This window comes from Oryza sativa, chromosome 11, assembly GCF_034140825.1.
Source record: "Oryza sativa Japonica Group chromosome 11, ASM3414082v1".
Lineage (NCBI taxonomy): Eukaryota > Viridiplantae > Streptophyta > Magnoliopsida > Poales > Poaceae > Oryza > Oryza sativa.
The window spans coordinates 26,366,038-26,390,435 of record NC_089045.1 but is presented as its reverse complement, the minus strand read 5'-3'; the positions used below and the strand labels follow the sequence as shown (position 1 = coordinate 26,390,435).

Below are 24,398 nucleotides of genomic sequence, written 5' to 3'. Positions count from 1 at the left end.
CTGACCTGTGTACTGAATCAAGAGCGCGTTGCATTGTGGTGGATTATGACTCTACGCTGACAATGACATCAACCTGCCACTTCAAAATGCCTCTAAAAGTTGCTTTATGGAAACAGTCAAAGTATATGAGCTGAACACACCCACAGTTTACAGAGAAATTTTAGTCCAAACAAACAAAGTTGTGTCGTCACTGGTGACCAATATAACCAGGGATTGATTCTCTTCTGCATCACCCACTCAAATTCTTGTCTGCCCCCTCTCACACGCTCATAGTGGTCACTAGGCTTGTGCTCTATATAAATGCCAGCATGTTCCAGTTTCATCAAACCAAAATCTGTAAGGAATCTGCTATAGCTAGCAAAAGGGAGAGCAAGATGCCTGTAGCAGCAGCAGCCCAGAAAGCATTATTGGCACAACCTGTTCTGATACTTATCATCCTCATCGTCAGCTCATGTCCTTGTGTAAGTTCATTAGCACCATCCAGAACCCATAACACATCAGAAGCCGACCGGCAAGCCCTCCTTTGTCTCAGATCACAGTTCTCTGATCCTTTGGGAGCCCTGGACTCATGGAGAAAAGAGTCACTTGCATTCTGTGATTGGCATGGGGTGACATGCAGCAACCAGGGTGCAGCTCGCGTCGTCGCTCTTCGCCTTAAATCACTGAGCCTCACTGGCCAAATACCCCCTTGCATTGCCGACCTGAGCTTCCTTACAACAATTTACATGCCGGATAACCAAATCAGTGGCCACATACCTCCTGAGATTGGCCGCTTAACCCAGCTCAGGAACCTAAACCTAGGCATGAATTCCATCACAGGGATGATTCCGGATACCATATCATCGTGTACCCACCTTGAGGTCATTGACATGTGGAGCAACAACATCGAAGGTGAGATCCCATCAAACCTTGCTAATTGTTCACTTCTTCAAGAAATTGCTCTCAGCCATAACAACCTCAATGGAACAATCCCTCCTGGGATCGGTTCACTGCCTAATCTTAAATATCTTTTGCTTGCTAATAACAAGCTTGTGGGTAGTATTCCTAGATCTTTGGGAAGTAGAACATCATTGTCCATGGTTGTCCTTGCATATAACAGCCTAACTGGTAGTATTCCACCTATCTTAGCGAATTGCTCATCACTCAGATACCTTGACCTGTCACAAAATAAACTTGGTGGGGTAATCCCTTCTGCCCTCTTCAACAGCTCATCTCTTCTTTCCTTAGATCTCTCAAGTAATAACTTCATTAGATGGTCAATCCCCTCTGCCCCACTGATATCCGCACCGATTCTGCATGTCATCCTTACAAACAACACAATCTTTGGAGGTATTCCAGCTGCATTGGGAAATCTGAGTTCCCTATCTTCCTTGTTAGTTGCTCAAAACAACCTACAAGGAAATATCCCAGATAGCATAACCAAAATTCCATATTTACAAGAATTAGACTTGGCTTATAACAATTTGACCGGCACAGTTCCACCATCTCTTTACACAATCTCGACTTTGACTTATCTTGGCCTAGGGGTAAACAACCTTTTTGGGAGAATTCCAACCAACATTGGATACACTCTACCAAACATTGAAACATTGATCCTAGAAGGAAATCATTTTGATGGTCCACTGTGACGGAGCGTGGGGCTCCTCACCGGGAGACCGCGCAGGCCCCCCTTTGCCGGTTCGGCCGGGGGCCCTGGGTGAAGTTCTAAGCTCTTGGTCTGTGGAAGGTTCGCGAGAGTGGAAACACTCAAGACACGGGCGATGTATACAGGTTCGGGCCGCTGAGAAGCGTAATACCCTACTCCTGTGTTTTTGGTGGATCTGTGTATGAAGAAGCTTACAAAGAGCTCGAGAGCGAGAGAGCTCAAACTCTAAATATTCTCTCCCCTTTTTCTCAATCTAGCTCTCCCTTTTTCTCAATCTAGCTCTCCCCATCCGAATCCCCCTCATCAGTGGGCAAGGTCCTCCTTTTATATCTCAAGGGGATACCACATGCACCACCTCTCTTTTCTGTGTGGGGACTTGCCTCTCTTTTTACCAATTTGACTTCCCTTCTCTTCATGAATCGACGGAGATTTGCATGGTTGCCCTCCGAATCATCTTCTGATGGGACGGCCCATATCTACCTCCACTTTCGTCGGAAGCAGGCGCGTCGTGGGATCATGGCTGTCTGCTGATGACATGACCAGTATCAGACCGGTCATGTCGGTCATTCTTGTCCACCACGCGTCAGTTTAGCAATCTGCATGTTTGCCCTTCTTCATACAACACCTTGCTTGTAATGTTTGGGATGAAGCCTAGCATATGTCTGACCGGGACCAACGTGCCATCTCCAGGAGGTAACACGCCGGCTCCGGCTAGGGACGAGTGCTTGGATGCGCTCATCCTGACAGGACGGGGCGAGGCGTGTGTCAGACCGCCTGTCGCCACCTAACCCACGATCTGGTCTGCGACTGATCACAGACCGGATAAACGAGCGCGCTGCACTGCGTTACATGCGGCGTGACGCGCTTGTCCTAATCGCAATAAATGCGGTTAGGTGAGTCCCGCTGCGCTCACCTAACCCACTCATGCGGCGCCAAACCTGCAAGGGGTCGGGGCGCCTCAGCCCTCAGGGCCGAAACGGAAGCGGTCTGACCCCTCGGGGAGACAAAGAGGGGGGGCGGCCACGTCACCCTCGGACCCGACCCCCCCAAGGGGGTCAGGCCTCGTGGGTGATTGCTCCTGTCCAAGCCTTTAGTAGTGATACTCCTGGTCCCATGTCACCGACAGTAGCCCCCGGCGTTATGCCAGGGCGATCGCTCTCTTCGAGGGAAGCGGTCAGGTGTGACGCCACTTCCAAAAGTCTGGTGACAGGTGGGACCGATCTCCACAGTTGGGCAGAAATCCAGCGGTCTCAAATCACGCACTCCGGCAACGGTGACTTGACTGTGAATAATGAGCGGCCTCTTCAAGACTGCCACATTACTCAAGTATTGCACGAATCGGGACGAGCCGGTTCGTTTTGCCTGGAGATATGGCGATGGCGCTTTGGTCGGCGAGCGTAATTAACGCGCGCACGATATGATCTATCTCGACTGCCACAACCGCATATCCACCTCATGCGCCGCAAGCGGGCGAATGGGATTAGTGGAAGCGTGGGCGCGAGAAACGAGGGAGCGAAATAGTGGGCGCGAGAAGCGAGGAGCCGGGCACAGCGTTGGCAAGGGTATAAAGACATCGAGGAAAAGATTTGCTTCCTTCCTTTCGCCATTATTCCCCTTGTCTTCGCCTACTTGCGCCCTAACTCCTTCTTTCCTGTGCCCCACCTTCGCCACACGCGCTCGCTCTCAATCATTTCCTCCTCCGGCGTCATGGCACGGGGCTCTGCTCTGCTTGACGGTAGCGTGCTGCCGCCTTCCCGCATTGTGAGCAAGAGGCAGGCCGGGCTGCCGCGCCGCTTCATGCCGGAACCTGCCACCGGCCGGGAGATAGTCATGCTGGGCGAGGGACACCCGGCGCCAGACTACCCGGGGCGGTCCGTCTTCTTCCTCCCTTTTGCAATGGCAGGGCTGGTTCCGCCATTTTCTTCTTTCTTCATGGATGTTCTGGAGTTTTACGATCTCCAGATGGCGCACCTCACCCCCAATGCGGTAATGACATTGGCCATCTTCGCGCACTTGTGCGAGATGTTCATCGGAGTGCGCCCATCCCTTCGGCTGTTCCGGTGGTTCTTCACCGTCCAGTCGGTGTCGCCGCCGTCGGTGGTTGGTGGCTGCTACTTCCAGCCGCGGGGGCCGGTGCTGAACCGCTACATCCCCTGCGTCCTCCGCAAGAAGTGGGATGACTGGAAGAGCGACTGGTTCTACACCCCCCTCGCAGACGAAGCGCGCCTCCGACTTCCGAGCCAGCCCCCGGCGCAGGCCTCCAGCTGGCGGGCTCCGGTTGATCTGGGAGATGGCTATGACGCCGTCCTCGACCGCCTGGCGGGCCTGCGATCCCAGGGGCTCACAGGGGCCATGGTGTACGGCGACTACCTTCGTCGTCGGATCGCGCCGCTCCAGCGACGCGCCCGGGGCGCTTGGGAGTACACCGGGTCCGAAGACTACATGAGGACCCATCAGGGAGTCAGATGGGACTGGGCTCCTGAGGACTTCAAGATAGTAGTCCAACGGGTGCTGAATCTCAGCTCCGTGGAGGCATCCCTCATTCCCCAAGGAGTCCTCCCCCTCTGTAGCGATCCAGACCGCGCCTCCATCCTGACCATTATGCAGGCGATCGGGGCGTCGGAGGAGCGGGCTCCTCGAGGCCACGAGGGCGCGGGCGGGAGCCGCAGGGGGGAACAATCTACCCCGAGAGGGGGTCGTGCTTCTGGGCCCCGCGACGGGGGCCCGGGGAGCAGCCGCCCTGCCGACGCCCGGGGGAAGAGGAAGCAGGGAGGATCCCCTCCCCCATCTCCTCCCCGAGGGGGCGGGGCGGCGCGTGCCAGCAGCAGGCGCCCGGAGGGAGCCACGCCGACGTCGCAGCCCGAGGGGGAGCGAAAGAAGAAGTGGCTCCGCAAGATGGGGGAGACAGAACCATCTCGGGGAAACCTCATTTCCCCTCCAAGGTGGTCGTTTAACCGACCCCCTCGCAGGTTTGTCCCACGCCCATCATGGCTGTATTCATCCTCTCAACGCGAGTTTTCAGTCACCCATTTTGTTTGTCTTCTGATCTTTCTTCTGTTTTAGTGAGACCCCGTCGCGTTCCTCCCACCATTCCAAGGCCGGCCAGCCCGAAGTCGAGGATCCGGCGGCCGCAGAGGCCCGGAGGCGGGAATCTGACCGGCGAGAAGCCGCAGATCGCCTACGGGAAGCCGAGGAGGCCGCTCGGGAGGCCGCCCGGGCTCGCCAGGCTGAAGAAACCGCTTGGGAGGAGGCCGCCCGAGCTCGCCAGGCCGAGGAAGCCGCTCGGGAGGAGGCCGCCCGGGCTCGCCAGGACGAGGCGATGGCGACTTCCGAGGCAGCTCGCGACGAGGCCGCGGGCGCGTCGCTTGGGCCCTCTCCCTTGGGCGACGCTCAGGCGACGACTTCCGGGGCAGCTGGCGACGAGGCCGCGGGCGTATCGCTTGGGCCCACCCCCTCGGGCGACGCTCAGGACCAACCAGGTCCGGAGGACATCCCCGAGTCCGGCACGTTCATCGGTGGGCCGAGCCGCGCGGCATCCTCTCCGAGGCGGCTTTTCCCCATACCTTCTGTTGCCCCACTGAGCGCGGAGCCCCTTCTGCAGGCCTTGGCCGCCGCCAACACCACGGTGTTGGACGGGTTAAGTGCCCAGGTGGAGGCCCTGCAAGCAGAGCGGGCGGAGCTCGACGCCGCGTGGGCGCGTGTCGAAGAGGGGCGACGCTCGGTGGAGGCCATGGTGGAGGTGGGCCGTAAGGCTCACCGCCGGCACGTCTCGGAGCTTGAAGCCCGTAAGAAGGTGCTGGCGGAGATCGCCAAGGAGATGGAGGAGGAGCGGGGGGCTGCCCTCATCGCCACCGCCGTGATGAACGAGGCGCAGGACACCCTCCGCCTTCAATACGGGAGCTGGGAGGCAGAGCTAGGGAAGAAGCTCGACGCCGCCCAAGGGGTCCTTGACGCTGCCGCTGCCCGAGAACGGCGGGCAGCGGAGACCGAGGTGGCATCCCGGCGGCGCGAAGAAACCCTTGAGGCCCGCGCCATGGCGCTGGAAGAGCGTGCCTGCGCCGTGGAGAGGGACCTGGCGGACCGCGAGGCCGCCGTTGCCATCCGGGAGGCAACGCTGGCGGAGCACGAGGCCGCCTGCGCCGAAGAAGAGTCCGCACTCCGCCTCCGCGAGGACGCGCTCACTAAGCGGGAGCGAGCTCTCGAGGGGGCCGAGGCCGCGTCGCAACGGCTGGCGGAAAGCCTGTCCCTCCGCGAGGCAGCGCAGGAGGAGCAGGCGCGCCGTAATCTAGAAGGTGCCCGCGCCGAGAGGGCCGTACTGAACCAGCGGGCCGCTGAGCTCGAGGCGCGGGCGAAGGAGCTGGACGCGAGGGCGCGCAGCGGCGGGGCGGCCGCGGGCGAAAGCGACTTAGCCGCCCGCCTCGCAGCTGCCGAACACACCATCGCCGATCTGCAGGGCGCGCTAGACTCGTCCGCCGGGGAGGTCGAGGCCCTCCGCTTGGCAGGCGAGGTAGGGCCCGGCATGCTTCGGGACGCCGTCTCCCATCTAGATCGCGCCGGCCGGCAGGTGGGCCTCTGGGGCGGGCGGACTGTGAAGTACGCCGCCAACCAGGGGGGCCTCGCCCAGCGCCTCTCGGAGATGGCCGGAACTCTTCAACGTCTCCCCGAGGAGCTCGAGAGGACGATCAAGTTATCCTCGAGGGACCTCGCCCAAGGAGCGGTGGAGCTTGTACTGGCGAGCTACCAGGTCAGGAATCCCGACTTCTCTCCATGGACAGCGCTGGACGAGTTCCCTCCCTGGACCGAGGACGGCGCGCGCGCACAGGTCCGGGACGCTGCCGACCACATCGTCCAGAGCTTCGAGGGTTCGGCCCCTCGGCTTGCGTTTGCCCTCAACTCCGACGAGGAGGACGATGACGGCGGAGTGGGCGGCAATGGCGACGAGGCTGGCGACCCGGGCGCGTCGGATTGAGCCCCTAGGCCCCTGCCAATCTTCAGTTTTCTTCTTTTCTTTTTTCTAAGGCCTTCGGTCCTCTTTTTTGTATAAATTAACTTAATCTGCAATCAAAAATGAAGAAATTTTTTGTGTCAATTTCATTTTGCTATGTGTATGAGATGAGGATGATATGTGACGTGGTCCTTTTGTGTCTTAGCTTGATTAAGGGCTCGTGCCCAGGTCCCAGTCCTCAAAAGGCACGGGTCGGGGCTAGTGCCTGGGGAGATCCACGTGTCTAGACTGGCCAGGCCGGGAACGTGGTGACCGAGGGTTATGGGTGACCCGATTGTGGGTTTTTGCCGATTCCCCCCCGGAGTTCACCACGCCCCGGGGCACGGCTCGGTTCTGGGCCCCGTTTGGCGATTTTAGCCGACCCGAGCCTCCGAGGGCAGGATTGAGCACGAGTGACCTATTTCAAGTTAAGATTCTTCAAAAGGAAACAACAGTACAGATACAGCCTTTAGGAGATTGAAAATGCTTTTATTGAAATACAGATATAAGAGAAATAAGAGTATGCATATGTGGTAGCCCCCGGCCAACCCTGCACGCCCGAGGGGGGTGCGGGGTTGGCCCGAGCCCGAAACCTGACACCTGATCCTCCTTAGGGGTAGAAGCGACGAAGGTGTTCGATGTTCCATGGGTTAGGCAGCTCTGTGCCGTAGCCCGTGGCCAGCCGAACGGAGCCTGGCCGGGGGACGCCGATCACTCGATACGGACCCTCCCACATTGGTGAGAGCTTGCTCAATCCAGCACGCGTTTGGACGCGGCGTAGGACGAGGTCGTCGACGCAGAGTGATCGGGCCCAGACGTGGCGCTGATGGTAGCGCCGCAGGCTCTGTTGGTAGCGCGCGGCTCGGAGGGCCGCGCGCCGCCTTCGCTCCTCTAAGTAATCGAGGTCATCTCTGCGAAGCTGATCTTGATCAGCCTCGCAGTACATGGTGGCCCGAGGGGACCTCAGGGTGAGCTCGGATGGGAGAACCGCTTCCGCGCCGTAGACGAGGAAGAAAGGCGTTTCCCCGGTTGCTCGGCTTGGTGTGGTTTGGTTTGCCCAGAGCACCGCTGGCAACTCCTCGATCCACGAATTGCCGTGCTTCTTGAGGATGTTGAAGGTCTTGGTTTTAAGGGCTCTGAGGATTTCTGCATTGGCGCGCTCCACTTGGCCATTGCTTCTGGGGTGGGCAGGTGAGGCGAAGCAGAGCTTGATGCCCATGTCTTCGCAGTAGTCACCGAAAAGCTCACTAGTGAATTGGGTGCCGTTATCCGTAATAATACGGTTAGGCACTCCAAACCGGGCTGTGATGCCCTTAATGAATTTAAGTGCGGAGTGCTTATCAATCTTGATGACCGGATAAGCCTCGGGCCACTTAGTGAATTTGTCGATTGCGACATACAGGTACTCAAACCCACCCAGGGCCCGCCTAAACGGTCCCAGGATATCGAGCCCCCAGACAGCAAATGGCCATGAAAGAGGTATGTTCTGCAGGGCCTGGGCCGGCTGATTGATTCGCTTGGCGTGGAATTGACACGCTCTACACCGCCGGACCAGATCCACTGCATCATTGAGAGCGGTCGGCCAATAGAAAACTTGACGAAAGCCTTTACCAACCAAGGTGCGCGAGGCGGAGTGGGCTCCGCATTCGCCTTCATGGATATCGTTGAGAAGCTCAACGCCTTGTTCCCGAGGAATGCACTTCAGGAGGATTCCATTAGCCGCGCGCCGATAGAGGGTCCCTTCTACCAGCACGTAGCGTTTGGAAATGCGCTGGACGCGTTCACTCCCTTCGCGATCCTCGGGTAGAGTCTTATCTGTGAGGTATGCTTGGATCTCAGTGATCCAAGCAATCAATCTAAGGGAGCTGGGAACGCTCCCCTCGGGTCCCGAGGCCTGGACTCCGACGGGCCTCGGGGGCCGGTCAGGCGCGTCCGTCTCCCCTAAGGGGTCAGGTCGCGCCGACGGCTGGGCAAGCCTTTCTTCAAAGGCGCCCGGTGGGGTCTGGGCTCGCGAGGAAGCGAGCCGTGAGAGTTCGTCGGCAACCATGTTATCCCGTCTGGGCACGTGCCGAAGCTCTATCCCGTCAAAATAGCGCTCCTTACGCCGTACCTGGCGCACGTAAGCGTCCATCTGCGGGTCAGAGCACCGGTACTCCTTACAGACCTGGTTAACGACCAGCTGGGAGTCGCCTAACACAAGGAGGCGGCGGATCCCCAGTCCAGCTGCCACCCTGAGTCCCGCAAGGAGTCCCTCGTACTCTGCCATATTATTGGTCGCCCGAAAGTCAAGGCGAACCAAGTATCTGAGGACGTCTCTGCTCGGCGAGGTCAACGTGACCCCCGCACCGACGCCCTGAAGAGACAGGGAGCCGTCGAACTGCATCACCCAATGGGCGGTGTGAGGCAGCTGCGAGGGGTCGGAGCTAGCCTCGGGGATTGAGACGGGCTCGGGTGCTGGGGTCCACTCTGCCACAAAATCGGCAAGGGCCTGGCTCTTGATAGCATGGCGTGGTTCAAAGTGCAAATCAAACTCAGAAAGTTCGATTGCCCATTTTACCACCCGTCCTGTACCCTCTCGATTATGCAAGATTTGACCGAGGGGGTAAGACGTAACCACGGTTACCCGATGCGCCTGAAAATAATGGCGCAGTTTCCTCGAAGCCATCAGAATAGCGTAAAGCATCTTCTGGGCCTGAGGGTATCGGGTCTTGGCGTCCCGGAGGGCCTCACTAACGAAGTAAACGGGCCGCTGCACCTTTCGGTGGGGCCGATCCTCTTCGCCAGGGGCCGCATCCCAGGGGCGTTCTTCGTCCAAGTGGCCTCGCGGGGCGCACTTGTCTTCTGTGCCGACGACCTCGGGGTCGGAGGACGACAGGGGCGGCCTTCCCACAGTGGCCTCGGGGCTGTCCTAGGGGTCGGGGGCTCCTGGCGTCGTCGGACAAACGGGCGAGAGGCCAACTCCGATCGTCAGGGGCCTTAAGCCACCGTTCGGCTCGGGGGCCTCTTCTCCCTGCTCTCTCCCGGGTCGAGTCAGCACAGGGTTAGCCTCGGGGTCAGAGGATGATAGGTGCGGCCTTCCCGCAGTGGCCGCCGGGCCATCCTGGGGGTCGGGGGCACCTGGCACCGTCTGACAAGCGGGCAGAGAACCAGCTCCGGTCGTCGGGGGCCTTGGGCCACCGTTTGGCTCGGGGGCCTCTCCTCCCTGCTCTCTCCCGGGCCAAGCCAGCACAGGGTGGGGATGCGCGGAATGAGGATTTTCCTCATCGCGCTCCACAACCAATGCTGCACTAACTACTTGCGGTGTCGCCGCTAAGTAGAGTAGCAAGGGCTCATTTGGCTCAGGGGCGACCAGAACTGGGGGAGAGCTGAGATACGCCTTCAATTGAGTGAGGGCACGTTCAGCTTCCTCCGTCCAAGTAAACGGCCCGGAGCGCTTGAGGAGCTTAAATAAGGGTAGCGCCTTCTCTCCCAGCCTCGATATGAATCGACTTAGGGCGGCCATACAACCGGTGACGCATTGCACATCCCTAAGTTTGCTGGGGGGCGCATCCGCTCTATAGCTCGTATCTTCTCGGGGTTGGCCTCGATGCCTCGGGCAGAGACCAAGAACCCGAGAAGCTTGCCCGCAGGTACACCGAACACGCACTTATCGGGATTCAGTTTCATGCGGGCGGAGCGGAGACTCTCAAAAGTTTCCGCTAGATCCGAGAGTAAGGTCTCTTGGTTGCGCGTCTTTACAACCAAGTCATCGACATAAGCCTCAACATTACGTCCTATTTGGTTACCCAAAGAAATTCGAGTAGTACGCTGAAAAGTAGGACCTGCATTATTTAACCCGAAGGGCATTGTCGTATAACAATAAGTTCCTATGGGGGTAATGAACGCAGTTTTTTCCTCATCCTCCCTAGCCATGCGAATCTGATGGTAACCAGAGTATGCATCTAAAAAACACAAAAGGTCGCACTCCGCAGTGGAGTCGACAATCTGATCTATGCGAGGCAGGGGGTAAGGGTCCTTAGGACATGCCTTGTTAAGGTCGGTGTAGTCGATGCACATCCGAAGCTTGCCGTTCGCCTTGGGAACGACGACCGGGTTCGCCATCCACTCCGGATGGATGACCTCGCGGATGAATCCGGCCTCCAGAAGTCGCGCCACCTCCTCGCGGATGAAGGCTTGACGTTCCGGGGCCTGCCGCCGCACTTTCTGCCGGACTGGCCTTGCGCCCGGCCGCACGGCGAGACGGTGCTCAATCACCTCCCTGGGGACCCCGGGCATGTCCGCCGGTCTCCATGCGAAGACGTCAGCGTTTGCCCGCAGGAAGGAGACGAGCGCGTCTTCCTATTTGCTATCCAGAAGACCACCGACCCGTGTGGTCTTGGACGGGCCGTCGCCCAGGGCAACCTCCTTGACCGGGACCTCGTCGCATGTGATCATCCGCTGCCTCGGGGCGGCGGGGACAGAGGTGCTAAGCCTTTCGTCGCCACCCTCGGGCTTGGACGCAGCGGCGAGGTGGTCCGCGCGCTGCTCCATACAAGCGAGCGCGACTTTGAGGTCGCCATGGCCCGGCATCTTCATCTGGAGGTAGGCATAGTGGACCGCCGCCATGAACTTCACCAACGCGGGCCTCCCTAGGACCGCGTTGTAGGGCAGACTGAGGTCCGCCACATCAAAGCTCACCAGCTCCGTGCGGAAATTGGCGGATCCACCGAAGGTGACTGGGAGGTCAATATGACCTAACGGCCAAGTGTGACCCGGCGTCACACCGATAATCGGCTGGGACGGCCGGAGCACCATCCCCGGGGCCTTGATAGCATCAAAGGCTGCGGGGGAAAGGATGTTGAGGGCTGCTCCCCCATCAATGAGGACACGCCTTAGCTTCACGTTGCAAATAGTGGGGGAAACCACCATTGCGATCTGTCCTCCCCGGGCAACGCACAGGGGGTGGTCGGTCTGGTCGAAGGTGAGGGCAACCTCCGACCATCGCGCCCGGCGCGTCGCCTCATGAGTAGGGGTCGCGGCCAGAAGCTCTCGCTTCATGGCCTTGAGGCTCCGGCGAGAAACGTGAGCACACGCTCCCCCATCGACAGTGGCAATAGTGGCCCCAGGCTCTTGGAAACCTAGGTCATCATCGCCATCATCGATGTCCTCGGCGGGGGCCTTCTGCTTGGCCTCACTTCGCCGATTGCCGGAAGGAACCGCCGGGGACTTGCCCTCACGGCGCTCCTGCCTCCTCTCCTCCTCCCACTTCCTCGTCCGCTCAGCCAAACTTTTGACTGCGCGGCAGTCCGCGAGGTCGTGAAGGGAGGTGTTGTGGACGGTGCACCACTTGCCGGTTGGGCGCTCCCTGCTAGGAGCGCTGGCCTTCTTCTTTTTGTCGCTCGCAGGCCTCCCCTTTCGGGTGGCCCGCGAAGCGCCCTCGACGGCGAGGACATGACCCTCGTTGTCGGAATGGGCTGACCTCTTCTTCCTCCTCCTGTCACGTCGCCCTGTCTGAGCAGCGGATCCGGGGGCGGCCGAAGCTGCCACACCGGAACCGGAGGGGTTCCGGGTCCATGCCTCCTCCTTACGAGCCACTCGGTCCGCGAGCTGAAAAAGCTCCGCGGTAGTCTGGGGCTCTTTGGAGGCGATTTTTTCGAGCATGCGGTTGTGCCGCACACCCCCCCTGAACGCGTAGATCACCGCGTGTGCAGGGATGCATGGTATGGTGTTGCGGACTTGACAGAACCGCTGAATGTACGAGCGAAGTGACTCATCATCCCTTCGCTGTACTGCGTGCAAGTCCGCTTCCTCACCTGGGCGCGGATATGTGCCTTGAAAGTTCATAGTGAACTGTTGGCACAAATCCTCCCAAGAGTGGACAGATGCGGGTGGCAAGTTCATTAGCCAACCCCGCGCCTGCCCCTTCAGGGCCATGGGAAGGAAATTCGCCATGACCCTGTCGTCACCCCCAGCGGCCTCGATCCCGGTCGTGTAGACCTGGAGAAACTCGGCGGGGTTGACGCTCCCGTCATATTTTTCGGCGATGGTGGGCCGGAACCTTGGGGGCCAACGGACATTCCGAAGACTCGCCACAAAGGCTCTACAGCCGACACCACCAACCAGGGGCACGGAGGGCTGATCCCCGCGTCCGTGTTGAGGTGACACTCTGGACGAGGAGGCGCCCTCCGTTGCGTGGGCAGCACGTCGGCCATTACGCCGGCGCTCGATGCTGGTGCGGACGTCCGGCCCCCCACGCGGATCTTCCCGGGTCGGAGGCGTTGACGAAGGAGTGGCGGCCGAATGGCGAACAGCGGCCGCCGCTCGCCGCGCCCTTCGTCTTGACGACGCGGAGCCGGTGGCAGCAGTACCAGAGGTCTTTGTGGCGGAGGTCCGTCCACCAGCATCTAGGCGCTGCCGCGCCGTCATGACCAATTTGGCAACGTCGTCCAGCCAACGTTGGGCTGGAGACTCCGGGTCAGGGACGACGGGCGGGTGACGTAGGAGCGCGCCCGCAGCTTGGAGCGTGCCCTGGGGCGTGCTGCCGTCACCGTAGACGAGGATGCGACGCTCCCCATCTCGCCGCCCTTCTCCATCACCCGTGGATGTCGAAGTCGCGGATCCTTCGACCCTCTTGAGCGCCTCCTCCCGCCTAGGACTTTGGCGTGGAGGGGGCGGTGGAGTACGAGCTCGACGGCGTGGGTTTGGCTCCCCGTCGTCTCCGCTGATGCTCGGAGAAAGGTTGGGCGCGTTTGCTTGCTCGGCCATTGGGCTGAACAGGAAAAGCTTGGCGCCCACGAAAGAATACGAGAGCTTAGAAAAACACACGCAAAGCCCCCTATCTGACGCGCCAGATGACGGAGCGTGGGGCTCCTCACCGGGAGACCGCGCAGGCCCCCCTTTGCCGGTTCGGCCGGGGGCCCTGGGTGAAGTTCTAAGCTCTTGGTCTGTGGAAGGTTCGCGAGAGTGGAAACACTCAAGACACGGGCGATGTATACAGGTTCGGGCCGCTGAGAAGCGTAATACCCTACTCCTGTGTTTTTGGTGGATCTGTGTATGAAGAAGCTTACAAAGAGCTCGAGAGCGAGAGAGCTCAAACTCTAAATATTCTCTCCCCTTTTTCTCAATCTAGCTCTCCCCTTTTTCTCAATCTAGCTCTCCCCATCCGAATCCCCCTCATCAGTGGGCAAGGTCCTCCTTTTATATCTCAAGGATACCACATGCACCACCTCTCTTTTTTGTGTGGGGACTTGCCTCTCTTTTTACCAATTTGACTTCCCTTCTCTTCATGAATCGACGGAGATTTGCATGGTTGCCCACCGAATCATCTTCTGATGGGACGGCCCATACCTACCTCCACTTTCGTCGGAAGTAGGCGCGTCGTGGGATCATGGCTGTCTGCTGATGACATGACCAGTATCAGTCCGGTCATGTCGGTCATTCTTGTCCACCACGCGTCAGTTTAGCAATCTGCATGTTTGCCCTTCTTCATACAACACCTTGCTTGTAATGGTTGGGATGAAGCCTAGCATATGTCTGACCGGGACCAACGTGCCATCTCCAGGAGGTAACACGCCGGCTCCGGCTAGGGACGAGTGCTTGGATGCGCTCATCCTGACAGGACGGGGCGAGGCGTGTGTCAGACCGCCTGTCGCCACCTAACCCACGATCTGGTCTGCGACTGATCACAGACCGGATAAACGAGCGCGCTGCACTGCGTTACATGCGGCGTGACGCGCTTGTCCTAATCGCAATAAATGCGGTTAGGTGAGCCCCGCTGCGCTCACCTAACCCACTCATGCGGCGCCAAACCTGCAAGGGGTCGGGGCGCCTCAGCCCTCAGGGCTGAAACGGAAGCGGTCTGACCCCTCGGGGAGACAAAGAGGGGGGGCGGCCACGTCACCCTCGGGCCCGACCCCCCCAAGGGGGTCAGGCCTCGTGGGTGATTGCTCCTGTCCAAGCCTTTAGTAGTGATACTCCCGGTCCCATGTCACCGACACACTGCCAACCTCTTTAGTTAATGCCTTGAACCTTCAAGTGCTAGAGGTCCGTGATAACACATTCACTGGTGTTGTTCCTTCTTTCTGGGCTTTGCAAAACTTGACCCAGTTGGACCTTGGTGCCAACCTATTTGAATCTGTAGACTGGACATCCTTGTCCTCAAAAATAAACTCTACCAAACTGGTGGCAATATATTTGGATAACAACAGGATTCATGGAATCTTACCTAGTTCCATTGGCAATCTCCCAGGAAGCTTGCAAACGTTATATATGACCAACAACAGAATTGCAGGGACCATACCTTCAGAGATAGGAAACCTCAATAACCTCACTGTTCTTCATCTAGCAGAAAACTTAATCTCAGGGGACATTCCTGAAACACTTTGTAACCTTGTAAACTTGTTTGTCCTAGGGTTACATCGCAATAATCTTTCTGGGGAAATCCCACAATCAATTGGAAAACTTGAAAAATTAGGTGAGCTTTATCTCCAAGAGAACAACTTTAGTGGGGCCATACCTTCAAGCATAGGAAGGTGCAAAAATTTGGTAATGCTGAACCTCTCATGTAATACCTTCAATGGAATCATTCCACCCGAGCTCTTGTCGATCTCCTCACTTTCAAAAGGCCTAGATTTGTCTTACAATGGATTTAGTGGACCCATCCCATCTAAGATTGGTAGTTTAATTAACCTTGACTCTATTAACATTTCCAACAACCAATTATCTGGAGAGATTCCGCATACACTTGGTGAGTGCCTTCACTTGGAGTCCCTACAATTAGAAGTGAATTTTCTAAATGGGAGTATCCCGGACTCCTTCACGAGTTTAAGAGGCATCAATGAGATGGATCTCTCACAGAATAACTTGTCTGGTGAAATCCCAAAATTTTTTGAGACATTCAGCTCTTTGCAGCTCCTCAACTTATCCTTCAACAATCTCGAGGGAATGGTTCCTACATATGGTGTATTTAGCAATTCAAGTAAGGTGTTCGTACAAGGGAATAGGGAATTATGCACAGGGTCTTCAATGCTGCAATTACCACTTTGCACATCAACATCATCCAAAACAAACAAGAAATCCTATATCATCCCAATAGTTGTCCCACTTGCTAGTGCTGCTACATTCCTAATGATATGTGTTGCCACATTTCTTTACAAGAAGCGAAATAACCTGGGAAAGCAAATTGATCAGTCTTGTAAGGAGTGGAAGTTCACATATGCTGAGATTGCCAAAGCTACCAATGAATTTTCATCAGACAACTTGGTTGGTTCCGGGGCATTTGGGGTGGTCTACATAGGTAGATTCAAAATTGATGCAGAGCCAGTTGCCATTAAGGTATTCAAACTTGACGAAATCGGAGCATCAAATAACTTCTTGGCTGAATGCGAGGTGCTAAGGAACACTCGGCACCGAAATCTCATGCATGTGATTAGTCTATGTTCCTCCTTCGATCCAATGGGAAAAGAGTTTAAAGCTCTAATTTTGGAGTACATGGCTAATGGTAACCTAGAAAGTTGGCTTCATCCAAAAGTACAAAAACATCGACAAAGAAGACCATTAGGTCTAGGATCAATTATACAGATAGCAACGGACATTGCTGCTGCCTTGGATTATCTCCATAACTGGTGCACACCTCCGCTTGTTCACTGTGATTTGAAGCCAAGTAATGTACTTTTGGATGAGGACATGGTTGCTCATGTTAGTGACTTTATCTGTAACCATTCTTCAGCAGGGCTTAACAGTTTATCAAGCATAGCAGGACCAAGAGGGTCAGTTGGATATATTGCACCAGGTGAACATTCATGCTTCTATATATTCTTCATATTGACTAATTTAGGCGTATCTTATTCAGAAATACATATACGACTATCATCCAAGAAATTTAAGCTTGTTTTCTTCACATGTGAATTCTTGCTTTCGCTACTAACCTTGTTATTTTAAGGACTGAATACTTACTTCATATACTGTCTCTTGAAGCCAGCTTAGCAAATTAGAATATTTTTAAAACAATTCTGTTAATATTGAATGCAGAATATGGGATGGGTTGCCAAATATCAACTGCAGGCGATGTCTATAGCTATGGAGTTATTCTGCTAGAAATGCTCACAGGAAAGCATCCAACTGATGACATGTTCAAGGATGGGCTAAACATTCACAAATTAGTGGACTGTGCATATCCACATAATGTTGTTGAGATTTTAGAGGCCAGTATCATTCCACGGTATACACATGAAGGAAGGAACCATGATTTAGATAATGACGTTGATGAAATGAGCATAATGGAGAGATGTATCACACAGATGCTGAAAATTGGTCTACAATGCTCTCTGGAGTCACCTGGAGATCGTCCATTAATCCAAGATGTTTATGCTGAAATCACCAAAATCAAAGAAACATTTTCAGCATTGGACAGTTGAAGAAGTAGGCCAAAATTTTCTATTACTAGAGAAGTTATTAATAGCCCATTATGTTTTTTTAATTATATATTACATTTGCTACTTTTCATTCCTAATTCCACTGAAGTTGCCATTTAGTATCGTCTCCACTCTAAGTTTCATAGGTTATTTATGTGATTTCATGTTTAGCTACATAGGGATCAACACACACAATTCAAAAGATTAATTGCAGTTGTGTTTTTTGAGGTGCTTGCAAGTTAATTCTAAAAACCAATTAGCACTGAGGACCTAATTAATTGTTGCTTGTTTCTGGCCATATTCCCTAACTATGTGAACAAAATATTTAAGAGAAAATTACTTACATGTCCCTAGAACTTTAGCTGATCCCTTATATACCCGTAAGTTTTATTCACTCCCTTGTATGCCCTTGAATTTTTATTTTGATCACATTTATAGCCATGTTGTTAGTTGACCGTTTAATAGCTAAGATATGGTCAATTTTTCTCTTAGGCGTGGAAGGAATATAGAAATATTTGCAGCATATTATTGGAAGTGTAGACACTTGTATAAAACTATTATATTCATGAGTGCGTTGCATTAGGTTTTTCCACGACAAGATTATTTTTATATCATCAAAATTTTAAAATATTTTATTTATTGAAAAGAGTATATGTTTGATTTTATTTATGCTACCTATAGCATATTTGTTGTGTTTACATATCATCTAATACGAATGTTATACAAGAGTAATGATTATATTTACCATCCTTAAAAATGATATACATTCATTTTCACTACAAGATAATTGAGCTATTGCCACCAATTAATTGCAACGAAAATAATTTGGGGCAATATATTGTACTATCGCAATGATAATTTTTCTGTGGCAAATAACTATACTTTGTTGCAATGATTTACAATCGTTGTTTTATTCAGTATTTTTGTTGCAATAGGAAATGAGCTATCGCCATAAAAATATTGCTATTGCAAAAAAACATGTTCTATCGCCACAAATTTAATTTTTGTGGCAATTTGCACAATACATGGTACTTTCACTATTTTCTATTGCCATGATCAACAAATACGTTGCAATAAAAAATTTATCATCTCATAATTTAGCTTATTCTTTTCATATGGACACGGATTAGGACAAATTTTATATGAAATTTATACCTCTCGATGAGATCTACAATTTAAATTTTTCATTTGAAATCTTTTAAATACTCAAATTCATGATTCAAATCTCAGTTAAGCAGTCTCAAATGGAATTATATGTATTTTTAAACAAAATTGATGCGTAGGTGAGTTGGTCATGGAGAGCGCGCGTGAAGGAGAGATCTTGGGTTCGAATCCTAGCCATGACAAGATATCAAAAGAAAATAGTTAGGATGATAAATTAATATTGAAATATTTAATTTGGTACGTAGAACTAATGCCACACATAGAGTGGTGGCAATAGTTATTTATTGCAACGATATGAAGTGTTGCAATATATATTTTTTGCCACATACATTTTATGGCAATAACAAAATTTATTGCAACTAAATAAAAATCGTTGCAATAACCTATTACCACGCTATTTATTACCACGGCTAGCAACGATTTTAAGATTGTGGCAACATGTATCTATTGCAACAATTTTAGCATTGATGCTACAATTTTTTTCGTGGCAATAAATTATTTTTCTAGTAGTGTTTTTTATAAAAAATGTTAAATTTTCTACGTATAATATTTCCTCCTAAAATGTGTATATTAGTTCAACAAAAAATTTCTATACTTTCTATTTATATAATCATTACCCTTGTATAACATTCGTATTAGATCTTTCCATAGAATTAAAAAAATTACCCTCTAACCTGATGAAATCCTTGGCGTAGCCGGTCTGACCGCCATACGTACAACGGTATGACCGCACTTTGCCGCCAGTCTGACCAATGTAGTCTAGCCGGTCAAATTGCCACCTCCTTGCCTACTGCCTTCTCGCCACAGCCGGTCTGACCGGTTGCTCGCCGCCGGTTAGACCGGCATAATCCTAACAGTCTGACCGTGTCGGAACCCAGAAAAACATGTATCGACAAAACTTTATTGCATCAATATGTGTTTACAAAATACATCTAATGGACTCATCTCTCCTCACGAACTAGGATTGAAATCTTGAAGCAAACCCTAACACTCATCTCCTAGAAAGTCGAAATCTTTTAGAATCAACCCCTCTTCTATTTGTGCCCACAACGTGGTTGCCCCTAGTTACGAATCCAACTACAACTAGGAATATTGATCACATATATAGGAAACCTATCAAACCAGGGAAAGAGCATCCCCATACAACTCCGCACTCTAATGTTTCCAAACTTGTACTGCAATCCAAATTTTGACTCTTTCTAAACGCACACAACACCAGGTATATGTCATATGAAAACTTTCACCTCCACGTGCATGTTGTCTAGCCTGAGCATCCCGCATCATGTCATTGATTGTCTAGACCTTAACTTTTCACAAGCCTAGTCCCAATCCATCACCAGCTATACTCCCACGGCCTCAAGCAACACATGCACATGAACAACAATGAAACTCTATGTCCGAGTACAAGTTAGCACCAACTTGACTCATATCAGCACACAAACAATATCACATATGTATAGAAATGATTTAGTAGTCATAAATATGAAACAATCTAGAAATTTCACGAAAACAACCCAAAACTGACTCCCTCCCAGAGTCTGCCGGTTTGACCGTCGGGCTACCTGGACACCTCCGATCTAATTGGTGCGCATTGCTTAGTTTGACAGGCTCCCAGTGCCAACACACTGTTCACCGACAGTCAGAAAACACTGTTCACTGCATTTTCAATAAATACTTACCTTTGACAATTGTTCATCACCAAGATTAATCATCGCATGTTTGTACAAGTAAAAATTTTCTGGTTTCACGTTTGATCAACTGTATTGTCCAACTTGTTAGCTTCCTAGTTATTTCTCGCCGGGCCGTTAGCTTCGTAGTTAAGCTATATAGTTGCAAATTATTTAATAATACTAAACTTACTCTTCTGTCCAAATAAATGAATCTGGGGACAATCTTTCCCTAAAGAAATTTGTTTTGATCCAACAAGTGGTATCTTGAGGTACCTATATCTCGTTGTAACAAATCAAATCTGACCGTCCGATCAAGCTAGGTAGGATGGGCATGCTTTCGGAACGCACTTGTGTCGTCTTATCCTTGTGTGGTGTCGTAGTGTTTTTCTCCCTACTCATCCTCTCTCCCAGCTAGCGCCACGCGCGGTCGTCTCTCCATATTCGTCCTCTCATTGAATGAAAGAATATATCATACCTCATGAATCCAATCCAATGACACATTTGTCTTCATCTACTCCTTCCTGATCTCTGCCCAATTGAATACCTTCGGGGATTTCATCTTCTCACCATCCTTCGTGCCCCACAGATAAGTTATATCGAAACTTCCCCCAACTTTGTTTGTTGCTGGCAGCGAGCATTGCGGTGTCGATGAGCGCTTTAGCGAGGAGTGCAACAGCAACAACAGCAAGACCGCTCCAGTGATGAACGCGGTGGCGATGAAATCAACGATAACGATTGTAGCGACGAAGGAAGCGCCACCGTGGAAGTACAAACCAAGAGCAAATCAACCTCCCTCCCAGGAGCAGCGCTGACATGATTTCAGATCGAGAGAAAACGACGTAGGGTTTCTTTCATGATACTCAAGCCGATTCAATCGCTTGTCTAATGCTAAATTACAGTGATGCCCTTCCATGCCAAACACCGTTAGATCCCTTCAATCCAATGGACGAGATTTGGTACTGAAACTGCCTGCTGGACCATAAAAATTCCTCTATTTGGTATACGAAGCAATTAGATATATTAACAATGAGTATTTGTCCAGGATATCATGGGAGTCGCATGGAACATTTTATAATCTCAATCTATTAAATGTAGGCCCTTGAAATCAAAATGTTTGGCAATCTTGCAATATATATGGTGTGTAGCGACTACTCCAAATTCACAAACACAAGAACAACAATGCAACAAAAAAAAAGAATCGATCTTTTCTTTGGCGTAAGAGGGCGCAGCAAAATTCAAAACTCAACAACATAAGATTTCTAGCTGAAAGTATATCAAATGAGTCATCCATACACCCCGCAAAGAAAAGAGACAAGGATTTCCTCAGAGAAAAGAATTTCTCCATATCATGCACATTTCTCCTATAGGAATGTGAGACGACAGGAGTGCTTAGCAACGTTCATCTCTCTGTTGAAGTCTTGTGCAAACATTATGTTGCAACAATTTCACTTTAGCATGATTGAGTACATTATATGTGTTCGGCACGACTGAGATGGACTGTGTGCAGTGAGACATTGTTCGGCACGACTGAGAGATGGACTGTGAAGTGAGACATTGGACACACCCACAAATAGGATGCAAGTGTAAATAATCCTACAAACAAGAATTGACGTCAAGAAGCGTATAGCTATGTATATATGAAGGTGCAACCACTATTTCTTCAACTCAAATATAATTCTTGTCATGGTGTAGATTCGAACCTAAAAACCTCTCCTCTCATGCACCTATCTTTACCAACTCACCTACACATCAATCTTGTTAGCAAATGAATATTTTTTTTTCCTTTTGAGCCATCCTTACCGAGATTTAAATTATGGATTTGAATATTTAAAAGAATTCAAATGAAAAATTTGTCAACTACAAAATCATAGATCTCGTTGAGAGCTACAATTCCCATATATGTTTTGTTGCAATCCGAGTACGTATGAAAAGGTTAAGTTCATATATCCTAAATAAACAAAAATAATATGGTTGAGATCATCAATGCTGGATCATAAGAATACCTGACACTGATGTGAGTGGCATTAGTGCCGAGTACTCTTAAAAACCCGGCACTGATGTTTTTCCTACCAAAATTAGTTATCACGCTCCAACTGGCAAGACCCGACACTGATGCGTTACTCATCAGTGCCGATTAATAGCAACACTCCGCATTGATATGTTGCCAAACAATTAGTGCCGAATGGTTGTAAGACCCGGTACTGATATCTCCCCATCAGTGCCAAGAGAACATATGCATGGCGCAAGCTTGTATTTTGGGACGGAAAACCATCATCAGTATCGAGTTATCTTGAACCGGCACTGATAAGCTGTTCTGTGATAGTGCCGTGTTGAATAATACTTTTATAATATAATAACTCCTTTAGGTTGTATATATACATATATATTGTAATAGAAACTAATTGTTGATCGGGGTTATACTTTAAATTGGTGGCCATGCATATTAGTTCCCAAAACAACATCTCCATGTTTTTGACACGAGTAGAATGTAGTACAAACACACTGTTGTATATGTCTTAATTTCACCGCATGGAGAACTTTCTGAAGCACTATTGATATCTGCTTGAGTGCACATTATAGTGTAGGACCCTTTGTGTCTACTATATATAAATATATATATAGTGCTCGATCATGCGTGCAAGAAATATATATTGTAATGTAAGTGGGGCACCGGAGTTATGTTTGTTAACCATAGAAATGGACTTCTTTGGTGGTTGGTTCTAGTGAAAAAGATACAATTTCCCATTGAAAAGGGTTCATCTATAAAACAAGAGAATGTATAATACAATATTATATATATATATATATATATATATATATATATATATATATATATATATATATATATATATATATATATATATATATGTGCGCGCGCGCGCGCATCCCTCACTCGCAAAAAATTGCACATCTAGCATTTGATTTAAACGGGTTGTTGTTTTTTTTCTATTTTTTTCACGTTAATTAGAAGTATAAAACATATAGGTTAGCTAGGTTTGTGAGGCATCAGGAGCATTTAACCCACTTCCATTCCATGTTGTGCAGCAGAGCCCTGGATGATGATGATGATTCATGAAATTAATATGGATTTATTTCGCCATAATTGTATGGTTTTGATCGATCTGCCAATCCTAATGGCTTGATCACTTGGTCACTCTATCGTCGTCATCGTCGTCGTCGGGGAAGAGCCATGTCACCGGCGTGTTGCCGTCCTCCAATGGCTTCTTCCACATGAGCATGCTGAACGTTCGCCGGACCATGTCGTACGCGGCGACCTGGTACGGCGGCCGCGGCTGGAGCTCCCACCGGAATGACAGGCCGTCGGTGTCGTCGAGGAAGAAGATCTGGTCGCCGTCGTCCGGCGCGCGCACCGCCCTGGAGCACAGCCTGCCGACGAACAGCGCCTCGCCGCCGGCGCCCAGCCCGCCCACCTCCACCCACCGCGACGCCGCCAGGTCGGCCTCGAACACCTCGAACCCGTCCGTGCTCCCAGCGTCCGCCATCTCGCGGCGCACCATCAGCAGCGCGCCGTCGAGCGACGTCACGAGGTAGTGCATCCGGGTGTCCTCGACGTCCAACGCGTCCACGCTGCTGCGGACGACGCGCTCGACGCCGGTGACCACGGGCTCGCCGTCGCCGGCGTCGACGACGTCGAAGGCGAGGAGGTCCTCGGCCTGGGTGAGAGCGTAGAGGCGCCCGCCGTGGAACGCCATGTCGTCGTACCACCGCCACCGGTCGCGCGCGCTGATCGACCACACGAACCCCTCAGGCGTGCAGAGCGCCACCTTGGCGAAGTGCTCGCGGCCGACGATGGCGGCGACGACGAGGCCGCCGCCGCCGCCGCCGACGGGGCACACGACCAGCTTCAGCACGGACATCTCCTCGCTGTCCCTCCACCGCCGCGGCGCCGTGCCGGACGGCGCCGCCTCGTCGGCGAGCACCACCGGCACGTCGCGGACGCTGACGCCGCCGCCGATCACCAAGCCGGGGAGCACCACCGTGTCCCCCGTCAGCGGGCTGGTGAGGCGGAGCACGCCGTACTCGTCGTCGGCGAGGAGGAGGCGGTCGCCGCACGCGGCGAGGTAGCCGGCGGTGCCGCCCTCGCCGCCGGCGCCGGCGCCGTGGGGCTCCAAGTCCGGGAACGTGAACAGGTCGCCGTCCGGGAACGCGACGTGCGCCACGGCGAGGGCGAGCTTGTCGTCATCCATGCGTGCATGGGTGATGTGGCGAGGTCTGGTTGGATTTGGGGATGAGTGATGGAGACGAAGGGTGTGGCGCGAAGTAAGTGGATCTGAGCCACATCAAACATGGCAAAAATTAGCTGATCGAATTATTATTTTTTTCTAATCAATTCATGCATGTCTTTATTTTTAGTTTAACTTCTGCATGTTTGATATTATACTGTACTAATCAAGCTGTGAAGATATGCAGTTATGCACTATGCTTGTTAAAGACATTAATAATTTAGTGATTTAATTGTGAAGATAAGATAATACATACTCCATCTGTTTCATATTATAATTCGTTTGACTTTTTGCCTAATC

The 24,398-nt window shown here is 52.0% G+C and overlaps 4 protein-coding genes across 6 annotated transcripts; 3 read left to right on the top strand and 1 right to left on the bottom strand.

Annotated features, from left to right (window-relative positions):
* The first annotated feature begins 308 nt into the window (after nt 1-308).
* On the top strand, nt 309-1,628 carry LOC136354220 (LRR receptor-like serine/threonine-protein kinase GSO1). The gene has a single exon (XM_066305910.1). It carries the CDS (start codon nt 309-311, stop codon nt 1,626-1,628), a length of 1,320 nt encoding a protein of 439 aa, XP_066162007.1.
* Nucleotides 1,629-3,352: 1,724 nt separating this feature from the next.
* On the top strand, nt 3,353-17,241 carry LOC136351219 (uncharacterized). 3 transcript variants are annotated; one of them, XM_066305524.1, is made up of 4 exons: nt 3,353-4,614; nt 4,709-16,231; nt 16,339-16,398; nt 16,638-17,241. In XM_066305524.1, the coding sequence occupies exons 1-2, from the start codon at nt 3,353-3,355 to the stop codon at nt 6,612-6,614; spliced, it is 3,168 nt and encodes a 1,055-aa protein (XP_066161621.1). In that variant the 3' UTR covers nt 6,615-16,231; nt 16,339-16,398; nt 16,638-17,241. The 3 variants fall into 3 exon arrangements, with proteins under 3 accessions (XP_066161621.1, XP_066161620.1, XP_066161619.1); XM_066305523.1 differs by having other exon boundaries at nt 16,336-16,398; XM_066305522.1 differs by having other exon boundaries at nt 4,709-16,398.
* LOC9271462 (probable LRR receptor-like serine/threonine-protein kinase At3g47570) lies at nt 14,877-17,023 on the top strand. Its single transcript, XM_015760009.3, has 2 exons — nt 14,877-16,398; nt 16,638-17,023. The coding sequence occupies exons 1-2, from the start codon at nt 14,877-14,879 to the stop codon at nt 17,021-17,023; spliced, it is 1,908 nt and encodes a 635-aa protein (XP_015615495.1).
* Nucleotides 17,242-22,865: 5,624 nt separating the features above from the next.
* On the bottom strand, nt 22,866-24,088 carry LOC9266969 (uncharacterized). Its single transcript, XM_015760858.3, has one exon. It carries the CDS (start codon nt 24,060-24,062, stop codon nt 22,998-23,000), a length of 1,065 nt encoding a protein of 354 aa, XP_015616344.1. The 5' UTR covers nt 24,063-24,088; the 3' UTR covers nt 22,866-22,997.
* Nucleotides 24,089-24,398: the final 310 nt, after the last annotated feature.

Coding starts and splice junctions, on each gene's coding strand:
- LOC9266969 (XM_015760858.3), bottom strand. CDS start 24,062: ATGGATGACGACAAGCTCGCCCTCGCCGTGGCGCACGTCGCGTTCCCG.
- LOC9271462 (XM_015760009.3), top strand. CDS start 14,877: ATGACCAACAACAGAATTGCAGGGACCATACCTTCAGAGATAGGAAAC. Junction 16,399..16,637: donor AGTTGGATATATTGCACCAG/GTGAACATTCAT, acceptor TATTGAATGCAG/AATATGGGATGGGTTGCCAA.
- LOC136354220 (XM_066305910.1), top strand. CDS start 309: ATGTTCCAGTTTCATCAAACCAAAATCTGTAAGGAATCTGCTATAGCT.
- LOC136351219 (XM_066305524.1), top strand. CDS start 3,353: ATGGCACGGGGCTCTGCTCTGCTTGACGGTAGCGTGCTGCCGCCTTCC. Junction 4,615..4,708: donor TTTAACCGACCCCCTCGCAG/GTTTGTCCCACG, acceptor CTTCTGTTTTAG/TGAGACCCCGTCGCGTTCCT.